Raw genomic sequence first — 26,218 nt, forward strand, 5'->3', positions numbered from 1 at the left:
CTTTGGCAATGCTGGCATTTCTCTTTCAGCCAAAATAAGCGCACTCTTAAAGCAGTGCACTGCTCCTGAGGCCCCAGCTTGGGATGTAACTGCAAGAAAGTGGAGTCCTTCATTTTCACTCTCGCCTGTTTCCCAGGACATCACACACAAGCGTGTACAAAGGGCCACCTCAGTCAGGGCTGCTGAGAATGTCACAGATGCTTCCCCAAGCACCTTCATGCCTAAGCAGAGAGAATTGGAGCTGGTGGGCCTAGGAACTTAGGTCTCATCTAATTCAGTTCCTCCTTATACACACACCAGAAGCATCTCTAAGAGTCTTGTGACTTGCCGAAGGTCACACAGAGAGAAAGTGGTAGCTTGGGGTTCAAGACAGAGGTCTTCCCACATCTACCCAGCTCTTTCCTCTGGATCTGGACTTAACCATGATGCAAGGAGGGGGAATGAAGGACACAGAAAGGGATTTGTGCAGGGCTGACCCATGGCAGGACTGAGGGGGCTATAAGTGATGACAGAAAGAATCAGAGAAGAAAACAACATCAGAAGCTGTCTCTTCTCTTCCTTCCTCCCTCAAAACTCAGCAAAGTCTGTCCTGTTTCCCAGAGGGCTCAGCCTCATCCAGAGAGGTACCTCCTCCATGACTTGCATACACGTCACCTAGCTGTTGGTGATGATAACCAGGACAATCCGGGATGCAGTGGTGAGTGAGGGACCTTTGGTCTCCAAGTCCATGAAACCCAAGGCTGGAGGCAGAGGACAGCGGGTGAGTCACATGGGAAGGATGGCCTGTTTTCCTTTCTGAATAAGAACATGTATCTGTGTGTTCAGTTGCTCAGTCATGTTCGATTGTGACCCCATGGACTGTCGCTGGCCAGGCTCCTGTGTCCACAGAATTTTCCAGGCATGAATACTGGAGTGGGTTTCCATTTCCTACTCCAAGGGACTTCCTGATCTAGGGATGGAACCTGCATTCTTTACCACTACCCCTCTGAGATTTGAGAGCCTTAACTGCCCATCTTTCCCATCTACTTGCTAGATTCCCAATGGACATTCTCTGAACCATATTCAGTAGTTCTTCATGCACTGGGCTCCTCTTAGTGTGAAATTGGTAACATTTGCTCCCACTTAGTTATTAAATTAAATGTGGCCCCCAAAATGTTACATGACTACATGACTGATACTTGAAGATTAAAATATCCCCCACAACAAAATCATTGGTATTCCTGGCTGAAATGGACTTCTGTAGTATTTGCAATTCTGAACAGATAAAGTACAGGTTGTTTGGCATTTCAAAGTGGCTTTGAAAACTCTCTAGTAATTTGTCCCATCAGGCAGTCTTTTCAGCCATTCAAATTATTATTTTTTTCTTTCTACACATTTATTCCATCATTTAGCCCTAGGAGTAACTATTTTCACCACAGGCCAGAATGAAAAAAAGCTATAGCAGGAATAGAGCCTCTTAGTGAGCTTTTCCCTTCTCTGCCTGGCTGACGCCCCCTCTCCTCTAAGAAACCCTGCAAACCTCACTTCCTCCAGACATGCTCCTGAATCCCTGAATCTCTTACTACCGCAACTCCAGGCTGGGGTGTTCCTCCCATACCATGGACAGAACTTCTCTCACATGTATGCACCTGCTTATCTCTCCAACTAGACGGGGTTAGAATGGGGTCCTTCCATCCCTGGAGTTCCAGTGCAACTTGCCTAGTTTTCAAAAGATGCTCAGGACACATTTGTTGAAGCAAGGAATGGAGACTTCTTTTTTGCCAGGTCTTGAGGAAGCGATGCGGTTTCTCAGCCTGCCTTGGCCAAGGCCGCCTCTCACCAAGTGTGAAGAGCCAGGCAGAGACCTGTGAGATGTCCCTAGACTCGGTCCCTTCCCTGGATGCAGCCAAGAGTAGCTTGCCTGGGATGATCTCCTGCCTCTAGGGCAACTAGCGGGTCTTGTGTGTCTGTCCCCACTCTTCCACACACACTTGCCTTTTATCAGCCTCAAGAAGAGCCCTAAATCTTCCCTCCTGTCCTTCCACACATGTCTGATTCGGTAGCCCTAACTTGGTCAGGCAATATTTCAAAGAGAATTTGCGTAACTCACCTCATGATCAAAACCCGTAGACTTGAGTGTTCGGGCAGAAATTTCCAGCTGTGTTGAATTAGGGCTGATGTCAAATTTCTGTCCTACTCACTAAACTGGGGAAGCGTGATTTAAAACAGAAAAAAGGATTTCCTTTGTTGGGCAGGATTTTCTCATTAAAGTGACTTTCTAAAAACATTTATCTAGAAAGGTTTATACTTGGATCCAAAAATACATTCAGTTGCTAGCCTGAGCAGATGCCTGCACCCCACACACTGCTGAAAACCACACTCGCAGGCTCCGTGGTCAGGCTCTCCAAGGACTTTATTACTTAGTGATTTTCCCATAAAGAAGACTATGCCCTTGCCTATGAAATTTGGAAGATATAAACATTTAAAGTTTTAAAACTAGAGCTCATATTGAAAGGGAAGGGGGGACTTCCCTGGCAGTCTAGTGGTTAAGACTTTGCGTTCCAATGCAGTGGGTACAGGTTCGATCCCTTTTTGGGAAGCTAAGATCCCACATGCCTCATAGCCAAAAACCAAAACACAAAACAGAAACAATGTAACAAATTCAATAAAGACTTTCAAAATGGTCCTCATAAAAAGTACTAAAAAAAAAGGGTAAGGATTATATTATATTATAACAATAATTGCTTTGATAAGAACAAGTATCTGGTAACATCTCATCTGGCTACATCTAGAGTGATGAGAGAATCATATGTATATCACACACACACACACACACACACACATTATTTCCTGAATAAAATGTATTTGGAATAGAAACTGTTTAGGTTACATTGCTAGTTAGGTTAAGTACTGCTGTAGCTGCCAACTTTACTTATGAAAGACTGCCACACCTAACAGAGCATATGCTTTCAGAAATGTTATTCATCAGCGGTGACCTGCTGCAGATTTGAGCAGACCGGCTCCACCTTGGGTTAAGTCACTGGATAAAGAACATTGAAATAGCTGATGTTTTAAAATGCTGACAAAAGTAGTTCTAAAGGGCAAGGCAGTATGATGTCTGAAATGATAATAAGCAGCAGGACAAGAGAAACCTGATAACTGAGGTAAGAAGCCTTGCTGTGATTTACAAATTAAGCTGAGGAAATCAACAAGTACCCTTCAGGACTGTATCCCATGTGAGAAATGCATTGTGCTGGGCGATGTGCTTAAGGAACTCATCAGTATGAATGAGTGGACAAAGAAGACGTGAGGCACACAGATATATTCCATTACATATGTAACGGAGTACTACTCAGCCACGAAAAAGAATGATGTAATGCCATTTGCAGAAACATGGATGGACCTAGAGAGTATCATACCAAGTGAAGTAAGCCAAAGACAAATACCTTATGATATCACTTATATCTGGAATCTAAAAACAGATGCAAATGAACTTATGTACAAAACAGACTCACAGACATAGAGAACAGACTTATGGTTACAAAAAGGGAAAGGGAAAGGAGGAATAAATGAGGAGTTTGGGATTAACAGGGCTTCCCTTGCAGCTCAGCTGGTAAAGAATCCGCCTGCAATGCAGGAGACCTGGGTTCAATCCCTGGGTTGGGAAGATCCCCTGGAGAAGGGAAAGGCTACCCACTCCAGTATTCTGGCCTGGAGAATTCCATGGACTGTATAGACCACGGGGTCACAAACAGTCAGACACAACTGAGCAACTTTCACTTTCACTTTGGGATTAACATATATACACTACTATATATAAGATGGACAATAAGGACCTAATGTATAACACAGGGAACCATATTCAATATCTTGTAATAATTTATAATGGAAAAGAATCTGAAAAAACATATGTATATAATGGAATCGCTCTTTAAAATTGGCATATCATTGTTTTACAATGTTGTGTTAGTTTCTGCTGTATAAAAACATGAATTATACATATATATACGTATATCCCTCCCTCTTGAGCCTCCTTCCCACACACACCTATCCCACCCCTTTAGGTCATCACAGAGCACTGAGCTGAGCTCCCTGTGCTATTCAGCATCTTCCCACTAGCCATCTGTTTTACACACAGTTCAGTTCAGTCGCTCAGTCGTGTCCAACTCTTTGCAACCCCATAAATCACAGCACGCCAGGCCTCCCTGTCCATCACCAACTCCCACAGTTCACTCAGACTCACGTCCATCATAGTGTTACCTATTAACTGAAACATTTTAAATCAACTATACTTCAATTTAAAAAAAAGAAAAAGAAAAAATTAGCCATCAATATTTCCCACAGTTAGTGGCCAGGATCTGTGCTAACAGGGAAGGTCTCTGACTTGGACAGCCCCCTCTCTGTCCTACCAGCCTACTCAGATCCCTACTTTCCTTGGCCATGTAATAAGGCAACAGCAATAGGGGCCTATCCATAAAAATATCTAATTCCTGCAGTGAAAGTCACAGGCTACGTCACAAAGAAAGGACGGGCGACAGAGCAACCTGCATTTAGTACTTATGTTTCAAAATCAGTTAAAAACCCTGCACTGCACACATGCATCCTTGCAAATGAAAAATGGATCTTGAGCCTCATGATGTGTGTTCTGTTCTTAAGTTTCATTCCCTCTACTATAGCTTGAGGTAAACCAGATGTGATTACCACCATCCATGAGCTTAGCTGATACATTAAAGCATTTCCTTAGTTCAGTATTAAAGTCACAGCCTTAAATATGTTCCTTTGGGCTGTTTTCCAAAATACAAGCTTGGCAAATACATTCCAGAAATGCTATATGGTTTTCCTTTTTCTATTGTCCACATAAAGAATATTTACCTCAAACTCCCGTCCAATACCACAAAGGATATCTTTCACAATCTATTTGAAATAGATTTTGTAAGTATTCAGGTTTTCACATAAATGCTGAGTTCTGCAGTCATTATGTAATGCCAACAAGCAGAGAGGCACATGGTGACACTAATGGTACATCGTTACTACTCCATAAGATACATGTATTCATCCAAATATTCAGATTATATGGTTACACCCTGAGTAAGTGGGTATTTCTTTCAAAAGCATCCAGATGTTGGTGGTGGTAAGGAAAGCATCTGAAATGTTTAGATGTCTTTAGGTCAGAACAAGTCAATTATTTGTCTTCAAGTATCTGCACACTGAGTCGGGGCAATATCCCCTGGAGAAGAAAATGGCAACTCACTCCAGTATTCTTGCCTGGAGAATCCCAGGGACAGAGGAGCCTGGTGGGCTATAATCCACAGGATCACAAAAGACTCAGACATGACTTAGTGACTAAAACAACGAAATGACAAATCTGCATGCTTATTTCAAAGAAGACACTAAGAAATGAGTTCTAAATAGAACCATTAATAGAACAAAAGATATGGCTGAAAGAAGAAATGGCCTGGTAATTCATGTATGTTCATTGGCCTGTGGTTTCTAGTTCACACGAAAGGCAAGCTTTAGAAAGCCATATTTCCTAGCCCATGATCACATGAGAGAATTTGGTCTGCTTCCTTTGACACACCAATGTTGCCCAAGGCCAAACTGTACTGGAAACTTTGGAGGAAAAAAATCTATTTGTAAAGGAGATTGATAGAATCAGTGAATACCTAAACAATCTGTTTAACACAAGACTTCAGATTCTGGTGATAGCCACATAAACTCTAAGGTCCTTTTGCATGAGAAAATGAAGACAGAACACCTCTGAGGGGTTGCCTTTCAGGGGATGTGTCCTGTGTGTGTGTGTGTGCATGTGTGCTTCAGTTCAGTCACTCATTTGTGTCCGACTCTCTGCGATCCCATGAATCACAGCACGCCAGGCCTCCCTGTCCATCACCAACTCCCGGACTTCACTCAGACTCACGTCCATAGAGTCAGTGATGCCATCCAGCCATCTCATCCTCTGCCGTCCCCTTCTCCTCCTGCCCCCAATCCCTCCCAGCATCAGAGTCTTCCAATGAGTCAACTCTTCGCATGAGGTGGCCAAAGTACTGGAGTTTCAGCCTCAGCATCATTCCTTCTAAAGAAATCCCAGGGCTGATCTCCTTCAGAATGGACTGCTTGGATCTCCGTGCAGTCCAAGGGACTCTCAAGAGTCTTCTCCAACACCACAGTTCAAAAGCATCAATTCTTCAGCGCTCAGCCTTCTTCACAGTCCAACACTCACATCTATACATGACCACAGGAAAACCATAGCCTTGACTAGACGGACCTTTGTTGGCAAAGCGTGCGTGCTTGGTCGTGTCCAACTCTTTGGGACCCCGTGGACTGTAACCTTCCAGGCTTCTCTGTCCATGGGATTTCCCAGGTAAGAATACTGGAGTGGGTTGCCATTTCCTACTCCAGGGGATCTTCCCAACCGGGGAATCAAACCTGCGTCTCCTGCACTGGCAGGTGGATGCTCTACCAACTGCGTCACCTGGGAAGCCCTGCCAGCTGCCTGTTGCTAAGAAGCACTGAACTACAAGGAGCTCAGGCTCAAATGCCAGTTTCCACTTGTGTTCATCTTAAATTAAAGTTGTTTTGAATTTCTACATGTTTTTCTGTGAGTTATGCAACTATGAGACGACTAGAATCACTGCTTTGAACAGAGTATTAGTACACTTTCCAGAGATGTAAAAGCCTGGATTCAAAATCTCTCAGTTTCTCAACGGAAACTGTGCCACAAGTGTAACAGTCCTCTCCACCCAGCCTGTGACCAGCCTCTCTCAACCCCTCAAGTGTTCATCAGTGAGCGACAAGGAATTTCCAAGGTGAAGGAGGCTCCGAAGGCCCTGAGGTAGTTTTCCTCAGAAGCACAGAACTATTTTTAATTAGTAGAAGAGGCGCCACAGTTAGGCCCTGGAGCAAAGAGAGTGGTTCCGTAATTTTCCAAAAGCAGGGAGAGCAGACAGATCAGAGGCATCCACTTCCTCTCCTTGGGCAGGAGGCTAGCAGGCCGATAATATCAATTAACTGAGAGAAGCGACAGGAAGCAGTTAAATGGTGGCCTAGAAGCCCCCTCCTCCCACCAGACAGGTGTCCGGAGCTCAGAGCCCTCCCCCAAAGCCAGGGGCCAAGGCCAGGGCCAGGGTGGCGCTGGTGAGCCTGCCAACTTCCCATCCTACTGACGGAGTGTTTTCTAAACCTTTTGGTGCCAGCTGTACTTAAAATTCTAATTACACAAAACCAATACAATATTTTAAAGTAAAAAAAAAAAAATTCTAATTACATAATTTAAATAAATACTATGTAAAGTAATGAAATATTAGTGGGAAAGAAGAGGAGTTCCTGTGTCCATCTAAACTATGTTGAAAACCTTGGGAAAACTCAATAATATTTAAGCAGGGAGGGACTGAGGACTGTTATGTAAGTGTTCTAGAAATTTCCAGGCCTCTTTAAAGAAACACAAACTGGAAATTTGTTGATGATGCATTATTGGTGAGGTTTCTGCAAGAAGAGCCATGGGAAAAGCCAGTCAGGAAAACCTGTACAAACGTGTGCCAAGCCTTGGTCTTATAAGTAGCAACAATTAGGAGATAAACTTAAAAAAAAATTTCAATGCACATATATCATTTTTTACAATTCTCTGGCTTTTAAATCAATCAATCAATCAATTACCAATCCCCATGGCAACCTAATTGCTTCTACTGCTCTCCTCTTGGGGTAAGGAGGTTGGGTTTGCAACACAAAATCTTAAATTGTAGAAAGGATGGAATTTCTTTTCATGCCCAAGTTTTCTGCTTTCTCCTCAAAGGCCTTAGACAGAAAGAGAAAAAGAAGCTAATGATTAAGTGGGCATTCTACCCTGGGGGTTGTCTCACAAATTTCAAGTTAGATGAGCTACCAAGAGCATGTCCATTCACAAGTGAACGGATAAAGAAGTTGTACATATATCCAATGGACTGTTACATAAAAAAGAATGCATTTGAGTCTGTTCTAGTGAGGTGGATGCTAGAGCCTGTTATACAAAGTCAAAAGAGAAAGACAAACATTGTCTATTAATGCATATATGGGATCTAGAAAGACGGCACTGCTGAACCTCCTTGCAGGGCAGGAATAGAGACGCTGACAGAGAGAACACGCTTGACACAGTGGAGGCGGGAGAGGGTGGGACCAACTCAGAGAGTAGCACTGAAACATACACATTACGGTGTGTAAAGTAGAGAGCCAGTGGAAAGCTGCTGTATAACACAGGGAGCTCAGCCCGGTGCTCTGGGACAACGCAGAGGGGTGAGGTGGTGGGGGTGGGAGGGAGGGTCAAAGAGGGAGGAGACGTATGTATACTTATGGCCGATTCATGGTGATGTATGGCAGAAACCATACAATGCTTTTGTAAAGCAATTATCCTCCAATTAAAAATACAAAAAAAAAAAAAAAGAAGAAGAAGAAGACATGTAGTTCAGGCCCTGCTCTTTTTACCCTGCTTCACTGGTGAGGCTGCTGCCCTGCTTATGGGAGCCAGGAAGTGATGAGAAAGAGAGAGAAGCAAAACTGCATCTGCCAGGACTGGAGAATAAGCCCTTCAACCACTACAGATGTTTCTAGAATTATAAATCAGTTTAAGATGGTGAGGACACACTTCTTCACCGCATATTGGTTTTTTTTTTCAGCTTTCCTTTCATGTGAAATGGAATAAAATGAAATTGGGAGACATTGGCAATCATTTTTGGAGACCTATATAATAACTAAAGGGCTTCCCTGGTGGGTTAGATGGCGAAGAATCCACTGCAATGCAAGAGACCTGCTGGGTTCAATCTGTGGGTCGGGAAGATCCCCTGGAGAGGGCATGGCAACCCACTCCACTTTTCTTGCCTGGGAAATCCCATGGACAGAGGAGCCTGGCAGGCTACAGTCCATGGTATCACAAAGAGTCGGCTACAACTTGGAGACTAAACCACAACCACAACAATAATAACGAAAACTGTAAGTCAACTAGACTTCAATCACAAAACAGAAACTAACAACATAAAATTACCCTGTATCTTACTGCTAATGCCCTTTACTGCAGACATCTCAACACCCTGGCTACTCAAATCCTGTGTGAGATGCTCAAAGCTGCTGGGCCTTTTTTAGCCTCTTTGAGCCTCTTTGAGCAGCTCCTGGCTGGGAAAGGAAGCAGCTGGAGGCAAAAGGCAGGGAGAGTGATGCTGTCCAGGGGAACTCGGCGGGAGGGAAGCCCACTTTGTAGTAAAAACAGAAAGCACCCCAGCAGGACAGGCTGCAGACAGGAAAGAGAGAATTACGCAGGTATAATGGCCAGAACACCAAGTACAAAAGAGCAACTTCAGAGTGGAGGAAGCTGGCTCACTGATTTCCCCAGCTTCTGTCTGGCCCCCATGCAATTTCTGTAATGTCTATAAAGCAGGGCCAACAGCAGCTGATTGTTTCCAGAGGCTGAGGCAACGCTTGCAGGAGAGCTGTAATGAAGCTGAAAAAGAAGAGGGCTCTTACCATTGAGGAAGCGCAAGTGAAAATTGGCCCTTCGCCCTGTGGCCAGCTTCCTAGGTAACAAAGCCCACAGCAAATTACTATGCCTTAATGGGCCCAGTTGTAAATGGGGGAAATGGTGCTGAGAAGCCCGGTGGGACCCTAAACACAGCAAAATCTCTAATTAATGACAAAGTACTTGTGAGAACCGGTGCAACCAAAATGCATGTACCCACGTGGGGCAGATAAGCACAGGGAAGGCTTTGAAAATCCATCTCCCTGTGGACCTCCAGAAGAAGTCAGCAATTTTTCATGGAAGATTTAGGTTAGAAAGTAATTGACTGCCTTCAGGGCACCAGGTTTCAAGAGAGAAACCAGTGCGGGGTGGCCAGACCCAGCAGGGAGTTCCACAGCAAAGCAACTCAGTGCTGCAAAGCAAACAGACACCATGGCCTCAGGATAAACACACGAGGAGCCAGAATCCAGTGAGTCCCTGGAAAGCAAGGCAGGAAAACAGAAGCACCTTCCTCCGAATGAGACCCTTGGTTATTGTTCACATTTCAGTAGCTTAGAATCCTTCATCCAAATACAAACAAAACTGTCCCTTTACTAAACCTTTCTTTACTTGAATATCTTCCACGGCTTCATTGCTCTCTTTTCTGTCAATAAAAGAAGCAGGGTATACTATTTTAAAAAGGTCTTAGAGATTGTTGTGACTGCCATAGTGATAAACACACACACGATTATGAGTTAAGCCTGTACTATGTATGTGTCAGAGAAGGCAACGGCACCCCACTCCAGCACTCTTGCCTGGAAAATCCCATGGACGGAGGAGCCTGGTGGGCTGCAGTCCATGGGGTCGCTAAGAGTCGGACACGACTGAGCGACTTCACTTTCACTTTTCACTTTCATGCATTAGAGAAGGAAATGGCAACCCACTCCAGTGTTCTTGCCTGGAGAATCCCAGAGATGGAGGGGTCTGTTGGGCTGCCGTCTATGGGGTCGCACAGAGTCAGACACGACTGAAGCGACTTAGCAGCAGCAGCATGTATGTGTCAGGGCTCCCCTGCTGGCTCAGATGGTAAAGAATCTGCCTGCAATGCAGGAGACACAGGTTCAATCCCTGGGTCAGGAGATCCCCTGGAGAAGGGAATGGCTACCCACTCCAGCATTCTTGCCTGGAGAATCCCATGGACAGAAGAGCCTGGTGGGCTACAGTCCATGTGGTCTCAAAGAGTCAGACGCGACTTAGTAACTACACTGCCACCACATGTATGTATCATTCACGTTTAGGTGCATTATTTTATTTAAATCTTCACAAGCTTCTTTCATGAGATATTTTTCATTGTCCTCATTTTTTGTTTGGTTTTTTAATAGATGAGGAAACGCAGTCTGGATACAGCCCAGCGGCCTTGGCTCTGCTCATCTGCTGTACTGCCTTCTGATAGCCTTGAGACAAATGCAACCAAATCGAACAGCTAGAGCCTCACTTTTAAAACAGGGAGATATCATTTTTAAAATTACAGTCATTTTTGTAACATTACATGCAGTAAAAATTTTGGTGTAAAATTATAAATTTAGACGTAGGCACTCAGTTATGCAGAGACTTCCCAGGTAAGAGATGCAGTTCAATCCCTATGTTGGGAAGATCCCTGGAGGAGGGCGTGAACACCCACTCCAGTATGCTTGTCTGGAGGATCCCATGGACAGAGGAGCCTGGAGGGCTACAGCCCATAGCATTGCAAAGAGCCAGACATGATGGAAGCGACTTAGCATGTACGCACACACAGTTACATAGCCACTGCTACAATCAAGAACTGAGTAGTTCTCTCACTACCGCCCCACCCCCAACTCTTTCATGTTGCTGTTTGTGACAGGTACCCCTCCCCCGACCCCCACCAACCCCTCATCCCCACCCCTCCGCACCAGTACCCAGCAACAACTGATCAGTTTTCTGTTTATATAATTTTGTCCTTTCCAGAAAGGAAGCTCAAGCGTTCCAAAGATGCCCACCTTCCTCTCTGACCAAACCCCAGAACGCAATGCAGGGAGAGCACATTGGAACATGAAGGACACACAACTGGAAATGACCAGGCAGCATGCCCCTTGCATCAGAATATTCTTCGAAGCTGGCCCACCAAGACAGGCCACAAGTTTTAACAATGCTAGCCAAAAGCGAGGCAGCCAGGCTTTTCAGGGGATGCCCCCTGCAGGGCCTCAGCTAACAAAGGAGTTGAGATCATCCACAGCTCAGTGCAGAGGCTCCTTGTATGAAGCCAGCAGGATTCCAGAGAATGACAGCAGCTTGCTTTCTCATAAGGTTGCTCAGTGAAAATATATGATCAAGTATCAATTATCCAGGCAAGTCCAGAAGGCGTTGACAGTAAGCACAGGTCATCAGAGGGTGTGTGCTCTTAAAGACCAGGGTCCTGCAGACAGGACAGGGGCAGGGTACCCACATGGACATGTTCCCTGGTGAGTAGTGGCAAAGGCCCAGGGAGGCGGCACATCCAATGTCAACTGTGAGACACGGACGTGGAATGACACGTTCCTCCAGATTTGGGTGTGCGTGCTCAGTCGCTCAGTCGTGTCCAACTCTTTGTGACCCCATGGACTGCAGCTTGCCAGGCTCCTTTGCCCATGGAATTTTCTAGGCAAGAATACTGGAGTGGATTGCCATTTCCTCCTCTGGGGAATCTTCCCCACCCAGGGGTCGAACCCATGTCTCTTGTATCTCCTGCACTTGCAGACGGATTCTTTACTACTACACCACCTGGGAAGCCCCTCCTCCAGTTTCACCAAGGTTTTATTTTCTTTTAATATTCAGAATACCAGGGAATCTGGCCAGAAAAGTGCTCTGAAGCCTCGTGTCATGGCACTGAAACTGGAAAGAAATTCATAGAGCCCTTTTGTTGAAAGGATCTTATTAAGGCTAGAAGGGAAAGTGAGCAAGGATAAGGGAGAGAAAGGAGAGATGAAGCAGGGAGGGGAGGGTGGGGAACTCAGATCTCTGTGAATCTAGGTCAGCCCTGGGGTAAAACAATGAATAAATCTACACTTTAATTTTTAATGCATATATCACAGGCCATATCTTAAGTTTTTTAAATGAAAAGAGCAAATTCTAACATTCATTATGATCTTGCTTTGGCAAAAACAGTTAATGGAATATATACATATATTTGTTTGATTCTAATGAATAAATTGTAGGATATGTATTCTAAATATAGAATTAAATGTCATGCCGCTACTGCTAAGTCACTTCAGTTGTGTCCATAGACAGCAGCCCACCAGGCTCCCCGTCCCTGGGATTCTCCAGGCAAGAACACTGGAGTGGGTTGCCATTTCCTTATCCAATGCATGAAAGTGAAAACTGAAAGTGAAGTCATTCAGTCATGTCCGACTCTTAGCGACCCCATGGACTGCAGCCTACCAGGCTCCTCTGTCCATGGGATTTTCCAGGCAAGAGTACTGGAGTGGTGTGCCATTGCCTTCTCCATTAAATATCATAGATGACATATATAATATGTATACAGACAACAGCAACATGTTATATATGACATATAGAGTGTGGGCTATATACATACAGTAATTATATATTAGTTTACATATTCTGACTAGAGCCATGAAAGTAGAATAAAAATAGAACTAAATATGCCAAAAGTTTTTTTTTCATTCTCTTATATATTGAACAACTTCTATAAAAATTCTACATCATTTTGAAATCATGTTCAGGAGTTGTTAAAACTTTAAAGAGTTTGGGTGGTTCGGTGGGAAGCCCACCCAGTATTTACTGCTCTCACTTGCAGTGTGGTCCCAAAGCCCCCCTCAGAGTAAGAATCCTTAATCCTGTGAGGATGGACAGACCTCTTTCTGTTCACTGCTAGCACAGTGAGGCGAGGGAGTCAGGTGCACCGTCCACTCTTCAAAGGCTTGCAAAGGGTTCTTCCTTCCATCTTCAAGGTGGGACCTCAGGGGGGTGGCCAGAGCCATTGTATAAGTACCCCCCCCTAAGTCATCCGTCTGTCTCTCATCTGCAAACAGGCTGCCCCTGGCCTCCTGGAGCTGCAAGCTCTGGATAAGCAACCGACAAGCTTCCAAGTCAGCTTCCCATACTTTTCCAAGCAGCGGACACTTGCAGCTATAAGGCAGAGGAAGAAACAAAGGCATAAAGATTAATTCAGTGCTGTTTCTTCATACCAAACCAATAGCTTTTCCACTGGCTAAAAAGTTAGAGTGAACAACTTGCTTTTACATAATGATGGATTATTTCAACCAGAAGATTCAGAGGGGCCAAATTTGTATACCATCAAGTAACAGTGAAATAAGTATAGTCCTTCTTAGCTACTTGGTCTGTAAGGATATCCAAGATCCTAAATATTTTTCAAGACTTAGTGGTTCAATACAGCAACCCTACTCATGTTTGTCCTCTTGTCTTTCTGCCTTAATTTGAGTCCCTAGACTTGCCCAACTCCCTCAGGGCAAGTACTTTTTCATGTGCTACTTCATCTGCCTTGGACTATAAGAAGATTCAACCAGTCCATCCTAAAGGAGATCAGTCCTGGGTGTTCATTGGAAGGACTGATGTTGAAGCTGAAACTCCAATACTTTGGCCACCTCATGTGAAGAGTTGACTTATTGGAAAAGACCCTAATGCTGGGAAGGACTTGGGGCAGGAGGAGAAGGGGATGACAGAGGATGAGATGGCTGGATGGCATCACCTACCAAACCAATACCAAACCACCCATGGGTCTGGGTGGACTCTGGGAGTTGGTGATGGACAGGGAGGCCTGACGTGCTGCGATTCATGGGGTCGCAAAGAGTTGGACACGACTGAGCGACTGAACTGAACTTCATCTGCCTAGATTGTCCCTCCCCCACCTTTTCCCTTTACCGACCCATGTTCATCCAGGTAACATAAATGAGTGAAGCAGTGCAAGGGTAATATAAACCATAACAACAGATACTCAGCCTCAGTAACAGAATGCAGTAAGAGAGATGTGAACTCTTGCTAGTAGGAAGGACATATCCCTTTACAGGGAGCCCTTTCATCAGCTCAGACCAGATAAAGCTATGAGGAATGTAGACTCAATGTTCACAAAAATTTTGATTTTAATGGAAAGCCAAAAGCCCAAAATTTTAAATGAAAACATATTTTTCATCATCCATTCAGCTTCAGACAGAACACTTTCTATACAACTATCTTCCATTTATTAATCCTTCCTTCTACTGTATCTAATCTGCTATTCAATTTATTTATTGTGTTCTAAATTTTGGTTACTTTATCAGTTATATAATTTCTGTTGACTTTTTTTTTTTTTACATTTCAGTTCTCTTCTGAAATTATCCACCATCTCCTCTATCTTCCTAAATATATGGATCATCATTATTTTAAAGCCTGTAACTATAAATGATGAATCCAAAAGTAAGTAAGAAAAATGAGACAGAAGCTATATATTAGAAGAGCTATTGAGAATTTTCAGGTAATTGACAAGGGGCATCAAACTACACATTCAGATACAATCTCAAGGAAGGAAAAAGCAAACTTAAAAACACACCCAGGTTCATCTTAGTGAAACTGCTGAACAACAAAGACAGATCAAATCTCTTAAAAAGAGGGAAAAAAAGACATTCACTTCAAGGAAGCAATAATATGGGTGACAGAAATGGTGTAAGCCAGGAGGTGATAAAGCAACATCTTAAAAACAGTGGGGAAAAGGTAACATCCTATAAATTATACGATTATTTTAATTTCATTCAAAAATAAAAGTTAAAAAAGGTATCCTCAAATAAATAAAAATGGAAAGAATTCCTTGCAGTATATGCACAATAAAGGAAATGATCCCAGCTGGAAGCAAGGACAGGCATTATTGTTGTTATTTAGTTGCTAAGTCATGTCCAGATCTTTTGTGACCCCATGGACTATAGTCTGCCAGGCTCCTCTACCCGTGGGATTTTCCAGGCAAGAATACTGGAGTTGGTTGCCATTTTCTTCTCCAGGGAATCTTCCCAATGCAGGGATTGAATGCACAACTTCTGCATTAGCTGGTGATTCTTTATCACTGAGCCACCTAGAAAGCCCAAGGACATGCAGGCTGCTGCTACTGCTAAGTCACTTCAGTCGTGTCCGACTCTGTGTGACCCCTTAGACGGCAGCCCACCAGGCTCCCCCATCCCTGGGATTCTCCAGGCCAGAACACTGGAGTGGGTTGCCATTTCCTTCTCCAATGCATGAAAGTGAAAACTGAAAGTGAAGTCGCTCAGTTGTGTCTGACCCTCAGCGACCCCATGGACTGCCGCCTACCAGGCTCCTCCGTCCATGGGATTTTCCAGGCACGAGCACTGGAGTGGGTGCCATTGCCTTCTCCGAGGACATGCATAAAGGAATGGAAAAAAACGGAAGAGTAAATATGTGGCTAAATTTAAGTGACTGTTGATATAAAAAAAAGCAATAATTTCTTCTGTGATCTAAAATATATGAAGACTTAAAATACATGACAAAGAGGGAATGAAAGGCATTAAAATAGTTTCAGGTCCTTGAGTTTCCAGAAAGTAGTAAAGTGCTCAGTGTATTAAATTTTTAAAACTCATGGATTCATATTGAACTCCTTATGGTAATCATAAAGCAGAGAGATTTAAAGAATGTATAACTAACAAGCCAATATGTGAGAGCTTTAAAATTAAAATATACTAAAGTATTGGTTTTAATGAAAGCAGTAAAGATAGGAATGAATGTGATATAGATAGGGAAGATGGCAAAATAGAACTATTTATCCCTAATATGTTAGGAATTACATTAAATATAAATAGACAAATACTGTATTTAAAAGTCAGTTCTAATGAGGTGGATGAAACTGGAGCCTATTATATAGAGTGAAGTAAGCCAGAAAGAAAAACACCAATACAGTATACTAACGCATATATATGGACTTTAGAAAGATGGCAACAATAACCCTATATGCGAGACAGCAAAAGAGACACAGATGTATAGAACAGTCTTTTGGATTCTGTGGGAGAGGGAGAGGGTGGGATGATTTGGGAGAATGGCATTGAAACTTGTATAATATCATATATGAAACGAATCGCCAGTCCAGGTTTGATGCATGATACTGGATGCTCGGGGCTGGTGCACTGGGACGACCCAGAGGGATGGTACGGGGAGGGAGGAGGGAAGGGGGTTCAGGATGGGGAACACGTGTATACCTGTGGCGGATTCATGTTGATGTACGGCAAAACCAATACAATATTGTAAAGTAATTAACCTCCAATTAAAATAAATAAATTTATATTTAAAAAAATAAATAAAAGTCAAAGATTTTAGACTAGAATAAAAAAAAATCAAAATCCAATTCCGTGTTGCTTATAAGACACATATATCATTAGATATAAGGATACAAACAGGTTGCAGACAAAAGAATGGAAATATGTCATGAAGGCATAAGAAATACAGTGTAATGGGTAAAGGACAGCCTGTTCAATATACTCAGGTCAACTGGATTAATATCACTATACGAATGGGCTTCCCAGCTTGTGCTAGTGGTAAAGAACCTGCCTGTCAATGCAGGAGACATTAAGAGATCTGAGTTCAATTCCTGAGTTGGGAAGATCCCTCAGAGGAGGGCACGACAACCCACTCCAGTATTCTTGCCTAGAATCCCAAAGACAGAGGAGTCTGGTGGTCTAAAGTCCATAGTGTTGCAAAGAAGTGGACACAACTGAAGCAACTTAGCACGCACACACTATAGGGAAAAAAAGCTAATTCATGATTATTGGCTCACACCAGGCAAACATCAATTTCAGGTGCACTACAGATCAAAATGCGAAAAAGGAATAAAACTTCCAGAAAATAATTCAGGCATATCTTGCTTTATTATGCTTCATTTTATTTTACTTCACAGATACTGCTTTTTTTTTTTTTTTTTTTGCAAATTGAAGGTTTATGGCAACCCTGTGTCAGGCAAGTCTATCAGCACCATTATCTTTTCTTTTTAAAAAAAATCTATTTATTTTTAATTGAAGGACAATTGCTTTACAGAATTTTGTTGTTTTCTGTCAAACATTAAGAATAAGCCATAGATACACCTATGTCCCCTCCCTCCTAAACCTCCTTCCCATCTCCCCCCCAATCCCACCCCTCTGGGTTGATACAGAGCCCCTGTTTGAGTTCCCTCAACAGTAAATTCCCATTGGCTATCTATTTTACGTAAGGTATTGTAAGTTCCTATACTCTCTCCATACATCTCACCCTCTCCCTCCCCAAATCCCACTGTGTCCATTAGTCTGTTCTCTAGGTCTGTTTCTCCATTGCTGCCCTGCAAATAAATTCATCAGTACCATCTTTCTAGATTCCATATATATGCATTAGATTACGACATTTATATTTCTCTTTCTGACTTACTTCACTCTGTACGATAGGCTCTAGTTTCATCTCCCTCATCAGAACTGACTCAAATGTGTTCCTTTTTATGGCTGAGTAGTATTCCATTGTGCATATATATACACCACAGCTTCTTTACCCATTCATCTGTCAATGGACATCTAGGTTGTTTCCATGTTCTAGCCATTGTAAATAGAGTTGCAGTGAACATTGGGGTACATGTGTCTTTTTCAGTTTTGGTTTCCTCAGGGTATATGCCTAGTAATGGGACTGCTGGGTCATATAGTGGTTTTATTCCTAGTGTTTTTTTTTTTTAAGGACTCTCAGAGATACTGCAGGTTTGGTTCTAGACCATGACAGTAAACCTGCGATGTCTCTGAGGTATGTCTGAATAGGATAATATCTTTATGACTTTGCAGTAAACAAAGATCTCTCAAACTGGGTATAAAAAGTACTAGCTATAAAGAAAACAAGTAAGAAATTTGACTATAAATATTAAGAATTTACATTCATCAAAAAACAAAACCATTGAGAGAATGAAGTGATAAGCCACAAAGTGGAAGAAGTTATTTGTAATGCATACAACCAACAAAAAACTGCGTCCTGACTATAAACAGGACTCCCAAAAGGCAAGGAAGAGACAGACAACCCCATTTTGGTCAAAGACTGGAAAAGACACTTCACAAAAGAGGGGATCTAAATGCCAATGAGTGCTTTATGAAAAGATGTACAACAACATCAATCATCAGGAAAATGCACACTAAGCTCCAGAGTGAGACCCTACTGAGAGAATCAGATGTGACTAAGCACACACATGCACACATGACCCCTGGGAACCCCGCAAAGATTACTAGTCCTCTCCTGTGCTGCTGGTGGGGGTGTGCATGAGTGCAGTGCCTGTGAAATCTTGTTGGCAGATGTGCTAATGATGAAAATACATCAGTCCCATGACCCAGCAACAACTCTTAGGAATACGTACATTTCATGAGTATATATTTAGGACTTGTGTTAATTCACAGTAGTCATTTCTACAGTCACTATGAGCACTAAATTGGCAGATGCTGAACCACTGCTCTCAGAGGAAATGCAGCGCTAGCCTCCTGTCAGCCTTTGGTTGCATTATCATGGGCTTCCCAGGTGGCTCAGTGGGTAAAGAATCTACCTGCAATGCAGGAGACACAGGAGACATGGGTTCAATTTCTGGGTCAGGAAGATCCCCTGGAAGATGGCACAGCAACCCACTCCAGTATTCCTGCCTGGAGAATCCCATGCACAAAAGGAGCCTGGTGGGCTACAGTCCACAATCACAAAGAATCAGATGCAACTGAGCACACTTGCATGATCAATGTATAATCTTGTTTTATGTGTGTTCCTGTTTTAAAAAACCTTACTTAATATATAGTGTTGATTCACTAACACTAGTCCCATACAGAGCACTATAACTCATGCCTGAGCAAAGCTCACCAAACACATATGCTCTCTATAAGGCACATTCCAGCTTTCCTGCCTTTAGGAGCATCAGACAGCACTTCATCACTCTGCTGGTGAGGTAGCCATTTGAACAGCAAAATCACCAAGAAAAAGCACAAAGATGTGAAAAACATGGCACTAAAAAGTCAGCAAAAGGGGGATGTCTCTACAGTATGACAACTGTAACCAGGAAGCGGAGCACTGCCTGGTTCAACCTCAGCTGGAATCGTGCCCATCAAGTGACTCAAATTTTTAGCCACTCTGGGCATGTCCTTGAATAACAGGGAGAACTCTGCAGGTATTGATTTGGGGGTTACAAGTAAATTTCCGTAAGTAGACAAACACACAAATTCAAAACCCACTAATAATGAAGACCAACTGTATGTATGATCAGACGTTATTTGTAACAGCCAAAACCTGGGAGGGAAAACAGATGTCCATAAATAGAAGAATGGATTAATCGTGGAGTGTCCAGTCATTGGAATTTTTGCAAAGAAGATGAACAAATTAGTACAATCTTCAAGAATATGGATGAATCTCAAAAACATAAGCTTAGACAAAAAGGCAAAGAGGAGGTACTATGATTCTATTTATTTTATAGTTTTAAATATGAAAAATTAATCCATGGTATTAGACATCAAGATAGTGGCTTCTTTGAAGAGAAGTGGAGTAAGGACAGGGAGAGGCATCAGGAGGCCCGCTGGCATGTTAGAAGGGTTTTGTGTGCCCATGGTGGTGGTGATGGGTATGTTCATTTTGTGAATATTCATCAAGCAGTGTGTTCACCATGTATGTACTTTCTCATCGTGTGATATGCAGTCTAAAATAATAAAAAGAGGTGGTCCAGTAGTTAGGGATCCAAGTTTCCACTTCAGGGACAAGGTTCCATCCCTGGTTCTGGGAACTAAGATCCCACGTGCTGCATGACACATCCAAAAAAAGTTTTAAAGGGATAAAATAATAAAAAAAAGAGAGAAAAAATCACATTTCCTTAGCCACATCCTGGATCAAGAGAACAGGAATAGGGTCTGGTACACATGAGAAGAGATCATCCTTGTTAGAAACACTAGACTCTCTTTTCCAATTTCCTAATTGTAGCCAATCTGATATGTGACAAGTAGCATCTTGAAGTTGAGTTTCTCCACTACAGTCGCTTATTAGACACTCAGATTTTCTCCTGTGAAATATCTCTTCTGATCCATTGTCAGTTTATTCCTTTTCTGGGTTCCCCATCCTTCTCCTAACGTTTTCGCTGAAAGTGTGAAAAGTGTTAGTCACTCAGTTGTGTCCGACTCTTTGCAATGCCATGGACTGTAGCCCACCAGGCTCCTCTGTCCATGGAACTCTCCAGGCAAGAATACTGGAGTGTATTGCCCTTTTCTTCTCCAGGGGATCTTCCTGACCCAAGAATTGAACCTGGGTCTCCCAATTGCAGGCAAATTCTTTACTGACTGAACCATGTTAAAGGAAGCATTTTATTGCCAGTTGAATATCTTTAATTTTTATAGTCTACTCAGTTTTCCTTTTTCTAGTGTCTAGTTTAACATTCAGAGAAGGCAATGGCACCCTACTCCAGTACTCTTGCCTGGAAAATCCCATGGATGGAGGAGCCTGGTAGGCTGCAGTTCATGGGGTTGGGAAGAGTCAGACATGACTGAGCGACTTCACTTTCACTTTTCACTTTCATGAACTGGAGAAGGAAATGGCAACCCACTCCAGTGTTCTTGCCTGGAGAATCCCAGGGACAGGGGAACCTGGTGGGCTGCCGTCTATGGGGTTGCACAGAGTCGGACACGACTGAAGTGACTTAGCAGCAGCAGCAGCAGTTTAACATTAACACTGCATCTTTTATAGAAATCAATCCACTTTCTCACAGGTTTAATATGCATTAAAATGTTTGTTCATAAATTTTAAAATCACTTTTCTCCATAGACATTTTTCCTTTACATTCTGTATTTTATTTAAACATTTACCTCTTTTCTGACTAATCTTGTTCAGTGTTATCAGAGTCTTGCTAGCTTATTAACCTTTTCGAAGAACCTTTTGCTTTGTTCATCTTTGATACTTATTTTTGTTCTCTATTTTCTTAATTTCTGATTTTATCTTTATTTTTCTCATTCTTTATATTTATCATCTTTTTATTAGCTTCTGCTGTCAAATGCTTGTTTTATTTTTCTCTATTTTAATTTTCTAATAAAAGTATTTAAAGCTCTAAATTTTCATCTAATACCTTAATCGTCTTCAATATTTTTGTTTTTTATTATAAAATGTTTTTTTTTACTATTAAAACTATTAAATATTTTAAATATATAGAAAAAACATGAAAAATAGTTTAAAAGACACTTGTATAAGGCAGAGGAACCAGAGATCAAATTGCCAACATCTGCTGGATCATGCAAAAAGCAAGAGAGTTCCAGAAAAACATCTATTTCTGCTTTATTGACTATGCCAAAGCCTTTGACTGTGTGGATCACAATAAACTGTGGAAAATTCTTCAAGAGATGGGAATACCAGACCACCTGATCTGCCTCTTGAGAAATTTGTATGCAGGTCAGGAAGCCACAGTTAGAACTGGACATGGAACAACAGACTGGTTCCAAATAGGAAAAGGAGTTTGTCAAGGCTGTATATTGTCACCCTGTTTATTTAACTTATATGCAGAGTACATCATGAGAAACGCTGGACTGGAAGAAACACAAGCTGGAATCAAGATGCTGGGAGAAATATCAATAACCTCAGATATGCAGATGGTACCACCCTTATGGCAGAAAGTGAAGAGGAACTAAAAAGCCTCTTGTTGAAAGTGAAAGTGGAGAGTGAAAAAGTTGGCTTCAAGCTCAACATTCAGAAAACAAAGATCATGGCATCTAGTCCCATCACTTCATGGGAAATAGATGGGGAAACAGTGGAAACAGTGTCAGACTTTATTTTCTGGGCTCCAAAATCACTGCAGATGGTGACTGCAGCCATGAAATTAAAAGATGCTTACTCCTTGGAAGGAAACTTATGACCAACCTAGATAGCATATTCAAAAGCAGAGACATTACTTTGCCAACAAAGGTTCATCTAGTCAAGGCTATGGTTTTTCCAGTGGTCATGTATGGATGTGAGAGTTGGACTATGAAGAAGGCTGAGCACTGAAGAATTGATGCTTTTGAACTGTGGTGTTGGAGAAGACTCTTGAGAGTCCCTTGGACTGCAAGGACATCCAACCAGTCCATTCTGAAGGAGACCGGCCCTGGAATTTCTTTGGAAGGAATGATGCTAAAGCTGAAACTCCAGTACTTTGGCCACCTCATGCGAAGAGTTGACTCATTGGAAAAGACTCTGATGCTGGGAGGGATTGGGGGCAGGAGGAGAAGGGGACGACAGAGGATGAGATGGCTGGATGGCATCACTGACTCGATGGACGTGAGTCTGAGTGAACTCTGGGAGTTGGTGATGGACAGGGAGGCCTGGCGTGCTGTGATTCATGGGGTCACAAAGAGTCGGACACAACTGAGTGACTGATCTGATCTGATCTGATACCTACCATCAAACTTCCTGATTTTTCATATTTTTCTGTAATTGAATTTGACTTACTTCTAATTTGTGACATTATTGCCCCCCAATTTTACATATACTGTTGTTTTTTCTAATATTATAATTATTACTCCAACTCTCTTTTAGTTCAATTTTTCCTTTTACTGCATCTTATGTTCAAGTTTTTTTTTACATTTTTCCTTTTTTTAATTTATTTTAATTGGAGGATAATTGTTTAACAATACTGTGTTGTCTTCTGCTGTACAACAGTGTGAATCAGTCATAGGTATACATATGTCCCCTCCATTCTTGAACCTGCCCCAGTCCCCCCACCCCACCCTACCCATTTTTCTTTTTCCAGAAATGAATGCAATACAACACATTTGGCTGAAATGTACAAAAATCCATTCTGGAATTAATCTTTGGGATTGGTGGCTTTCACCTATGTGTTTAGAATTACCATAATTACTGTTTAATAATTATGGTTGTTTTTCTGATTTGTTACAACCAAGATTCTTAATTTTTAAGTTTTATGTCTTTATTTGTTCCTATCTTCCTTTTTCTTAATTTATATAAAATCATGAAAAAGAATAAAGAGAGATCCATGAATCCTTTACCCATTTTCTGACAATGGCAACATTTTGCAAAAATATAGTACAATATCAGAACCAGGTAACTGCCATTGACGCAATCCACTGATCTTATTCAGATGTCCTCTCTCGTGTGTATGTGTGTTTGTGCGTGTCTACAGTTCTACATAATTTTATCCCTTGCACAAGTTCATGTATCCACCACCACATTCAAGGTACCAAGCATCCTAATACCCTTTGCTATAACCACATTGCTACTTCCCACCTTGACTACCATCTCTAGTGTCTGGAAACCACTACATCCGTTTCCAAATTTTATCACTTCAAAAATATTATATAGATGGAATCATAAATTATGCAACTTTGGGATTGGCTTTTTTCATTCAACATAGTTCCCCGGAGATCCACACACCAGCAGTTCATTTCTTTCTATTGCTACATAGTGTTCCACGCTGTCTGAACCAGTTTATTCAACTATTCACCCACTGAAGGACATCTGTGATGTTCTTCCCAGCTTGGGATTATTATAAATAAAGCTCCTATGAACATTTGCGCACAGGTTTCTGTGCGAAATTAAACGTTCATTTGTTGTCTGAGAGGCTCCCACTGGGTCATGGAGGGAATGAGCCTGCCTGGCTGCCTCTTAGCAAACTTCCACCGCCCCTTCATTCTATTCTCATTCCACCTCAAAGGGGATACACTTGGACACATTCTGAGGCTGTATTTTAGTTTCATATTTACTAAGACACATTTCTTGTTTTATTTGTAAGTTCTCTATCTCATCAACAGTAAAATTTACTAAAGTTTTTTTCAATTCTCTCTCACATAACTCACGTTGCCCTCCTGAACTTATTGTTTGTATTGTTGAAATATTTCCTTGAAAAACACTTCAAAGAAAACGTGTTTTGTAAATCTTTTAAGGACCTACAGGTCTGAGAACATCTTTATTTCATATTCAAACTCTAAATAATGGTTAGGTTTAATATTCTGCCTTCTTGCCTTCTATGATGTTGTTGAAAAGTCTGAGATCAGCCTAATTCTTACCCCTTTCTAGATAATCTGCCCTTAGACAATTTCTTTTTATCTTGGTTTTATATGAAGTTTAATTGCAACCTATTGATCCCCTCACCCTTTCCTATTCTGTTAGAGTTATTAAGCCCATTAGTAAAAGGTCTTGTATCTTTCCCTTTTTTCTGGGAAATTCTCAGTCATTAGTCTCTCAAATATTTCCTCTTTTTCCTCTATTAATTGTTTTCTTTTCTTTTGGGATTTTTTTTTTTCATATGAACACTGATCAAATAACTCTATTCTGTACCTTGCTTAGCTTCTGTTTTTTTTTTTTTTTTTTCTTCTCTCTGTCTGCTCCTCAGGCCTTCAGAGTATTTGAATAGTTGTCTGGCTCACTAATTGGTTCTTTAACTGAATCCACTTGGCTATTCAACCCATTTACTGAGACTTTTTTCAACTTTTATATTCTGTGTTCTCTGAATTTCCATTTGGGTTTATGACTTCCTATTTTACCTCCTGTTTCCAATATTCTCCTTTACCTTGTGGAAGTATATGATACAACAATTGAACATCTTGCGTCTAATTATGCTTCATCAAGACTCCATTATTGTTGCTCCTTTACGGCAGTTGCCCTCCTAAGAAGTCTCATGTATATCCCATTGAGTTCTGTTTGCTTAGGCATATTAACCACCTCAGCTGGTGATGGGTCTTTGGAGAAGGGGATAACACCAAGGCCATAACTTGTGCCTATAGGCAGGCTGTCGTCTCTTATAGAATAATTTGTACTTCTGTGTTTGCAGAATTACACAAGACTCCCTCAATTATCTACCCTCCATGGAACAGAGAGGGCTGGAACAGTGCTGAAGATCCAAACCTTCCCGGGGCAGCTCCTCTGATTCACTGGCCGGCAGGCGCTTGTCTCTTTCCAGAAGCAACACGATGGGTACTGGTTTTCCCAGGCAATGTGGGAGAAAGAAAAGGGCATGTCCCAAAACCCCTCCTCCACTTTATCATCTGTTTCTTCCCCACATGGAGACCACATCACCTTCAGTGGCCTGGAGGGCCCTCAGTTATTTTTTATTATTAACTTGTCAGATCCCCTGGCATCTCTCTGGCTTCTTTCTAATGGTGTGTGCAGGGCTGGATTCACACCTGTTCCCAGGGGAAAGAGTTTGCGGAGTCTATAAATAATTTTCTACATTATAGAACTCTGTGTCCATTTCCTATTTAATAAGATACATTATGTGTGGTCTTGGAGTGAAAATGAAAGATACTTATCCTGAAATACCTCTTAGAATGCATATGTCAAAGTTTGGAAATCAGTTTTAGAGACGCAAACTGAATGGTAAGCAAATCATGTAGGTGTGAAATGACAGTGCTTCATTATAGTTCATGTAATAATTTCATGAAGGTTTAGATTTTTAAAATATCTTCTTATTGAATCCATTTGTAATGAAGCGTAGTAGCTAATTTGAGTCTCTCCTATGAAGGAGAATAATTAGGTCATTAGTAACAATCCCTTAAACAAATGACTTACAGCCATTTGAGCTATGTGAGATCTTTGGTGATGTTTTTACAACCAATAATGAGACAATTTGAAGACACAGGTTCAGTGTTTCTGGGGAAGCTCTTGAATAGCGAATAGAGATTCATCATTCCTATTATTCCTCATTTAAAAGCTAAATGAAGTCCCAGAGAGATCATCAGATTGTAGCTTGAATCTTGGTGGAACTTAGGAATGAGTGTGCTATTTACAGAGAATGATGTTAAAAGAGGGGCTAGGCAGGAAATTTGTGCACAAGTTTCCACTCAT

At 41.9% G+C, this 26,218-nt stretch overlaps 1 protein-coding gene across 1 annotated transcript in view; it reads right to left on the reverse strand.

Annotated features, from left to right (window-relative positions):
• Window positions 1-26,218, reverse strand: part of DISC1 (DISC1 scaffold protein) — a 430,157-nt gene that overhangs the window by 29,348 nt on the left and 374,591 nt on the right. The window contains exon 11 of the mRNA XM_070364536.1: window positions 13,306-13,579. Within this exon, the coding sequence (XP_070220637.1) occupies window positions 13,306-13,579 (274 nt within the window). The remainder of the gene's footprint in view (window positions 1-13,305; window positions 13,580-26,218) is intronic.

The sequence above is a fragment of the Bos mutus genome, chromosome 28 (assembly GCF_027580195.1).
Source record: "Bos mutus isolate GX-2022 chromosome 28, NWIPB_WYAK_1.1, whole genome shotgun sequence".
NCBI lineage: Eukaryota > Metazoa > Chordata > Mammalia > Artiodactyla > Bovidae > Bos > Bos mutus.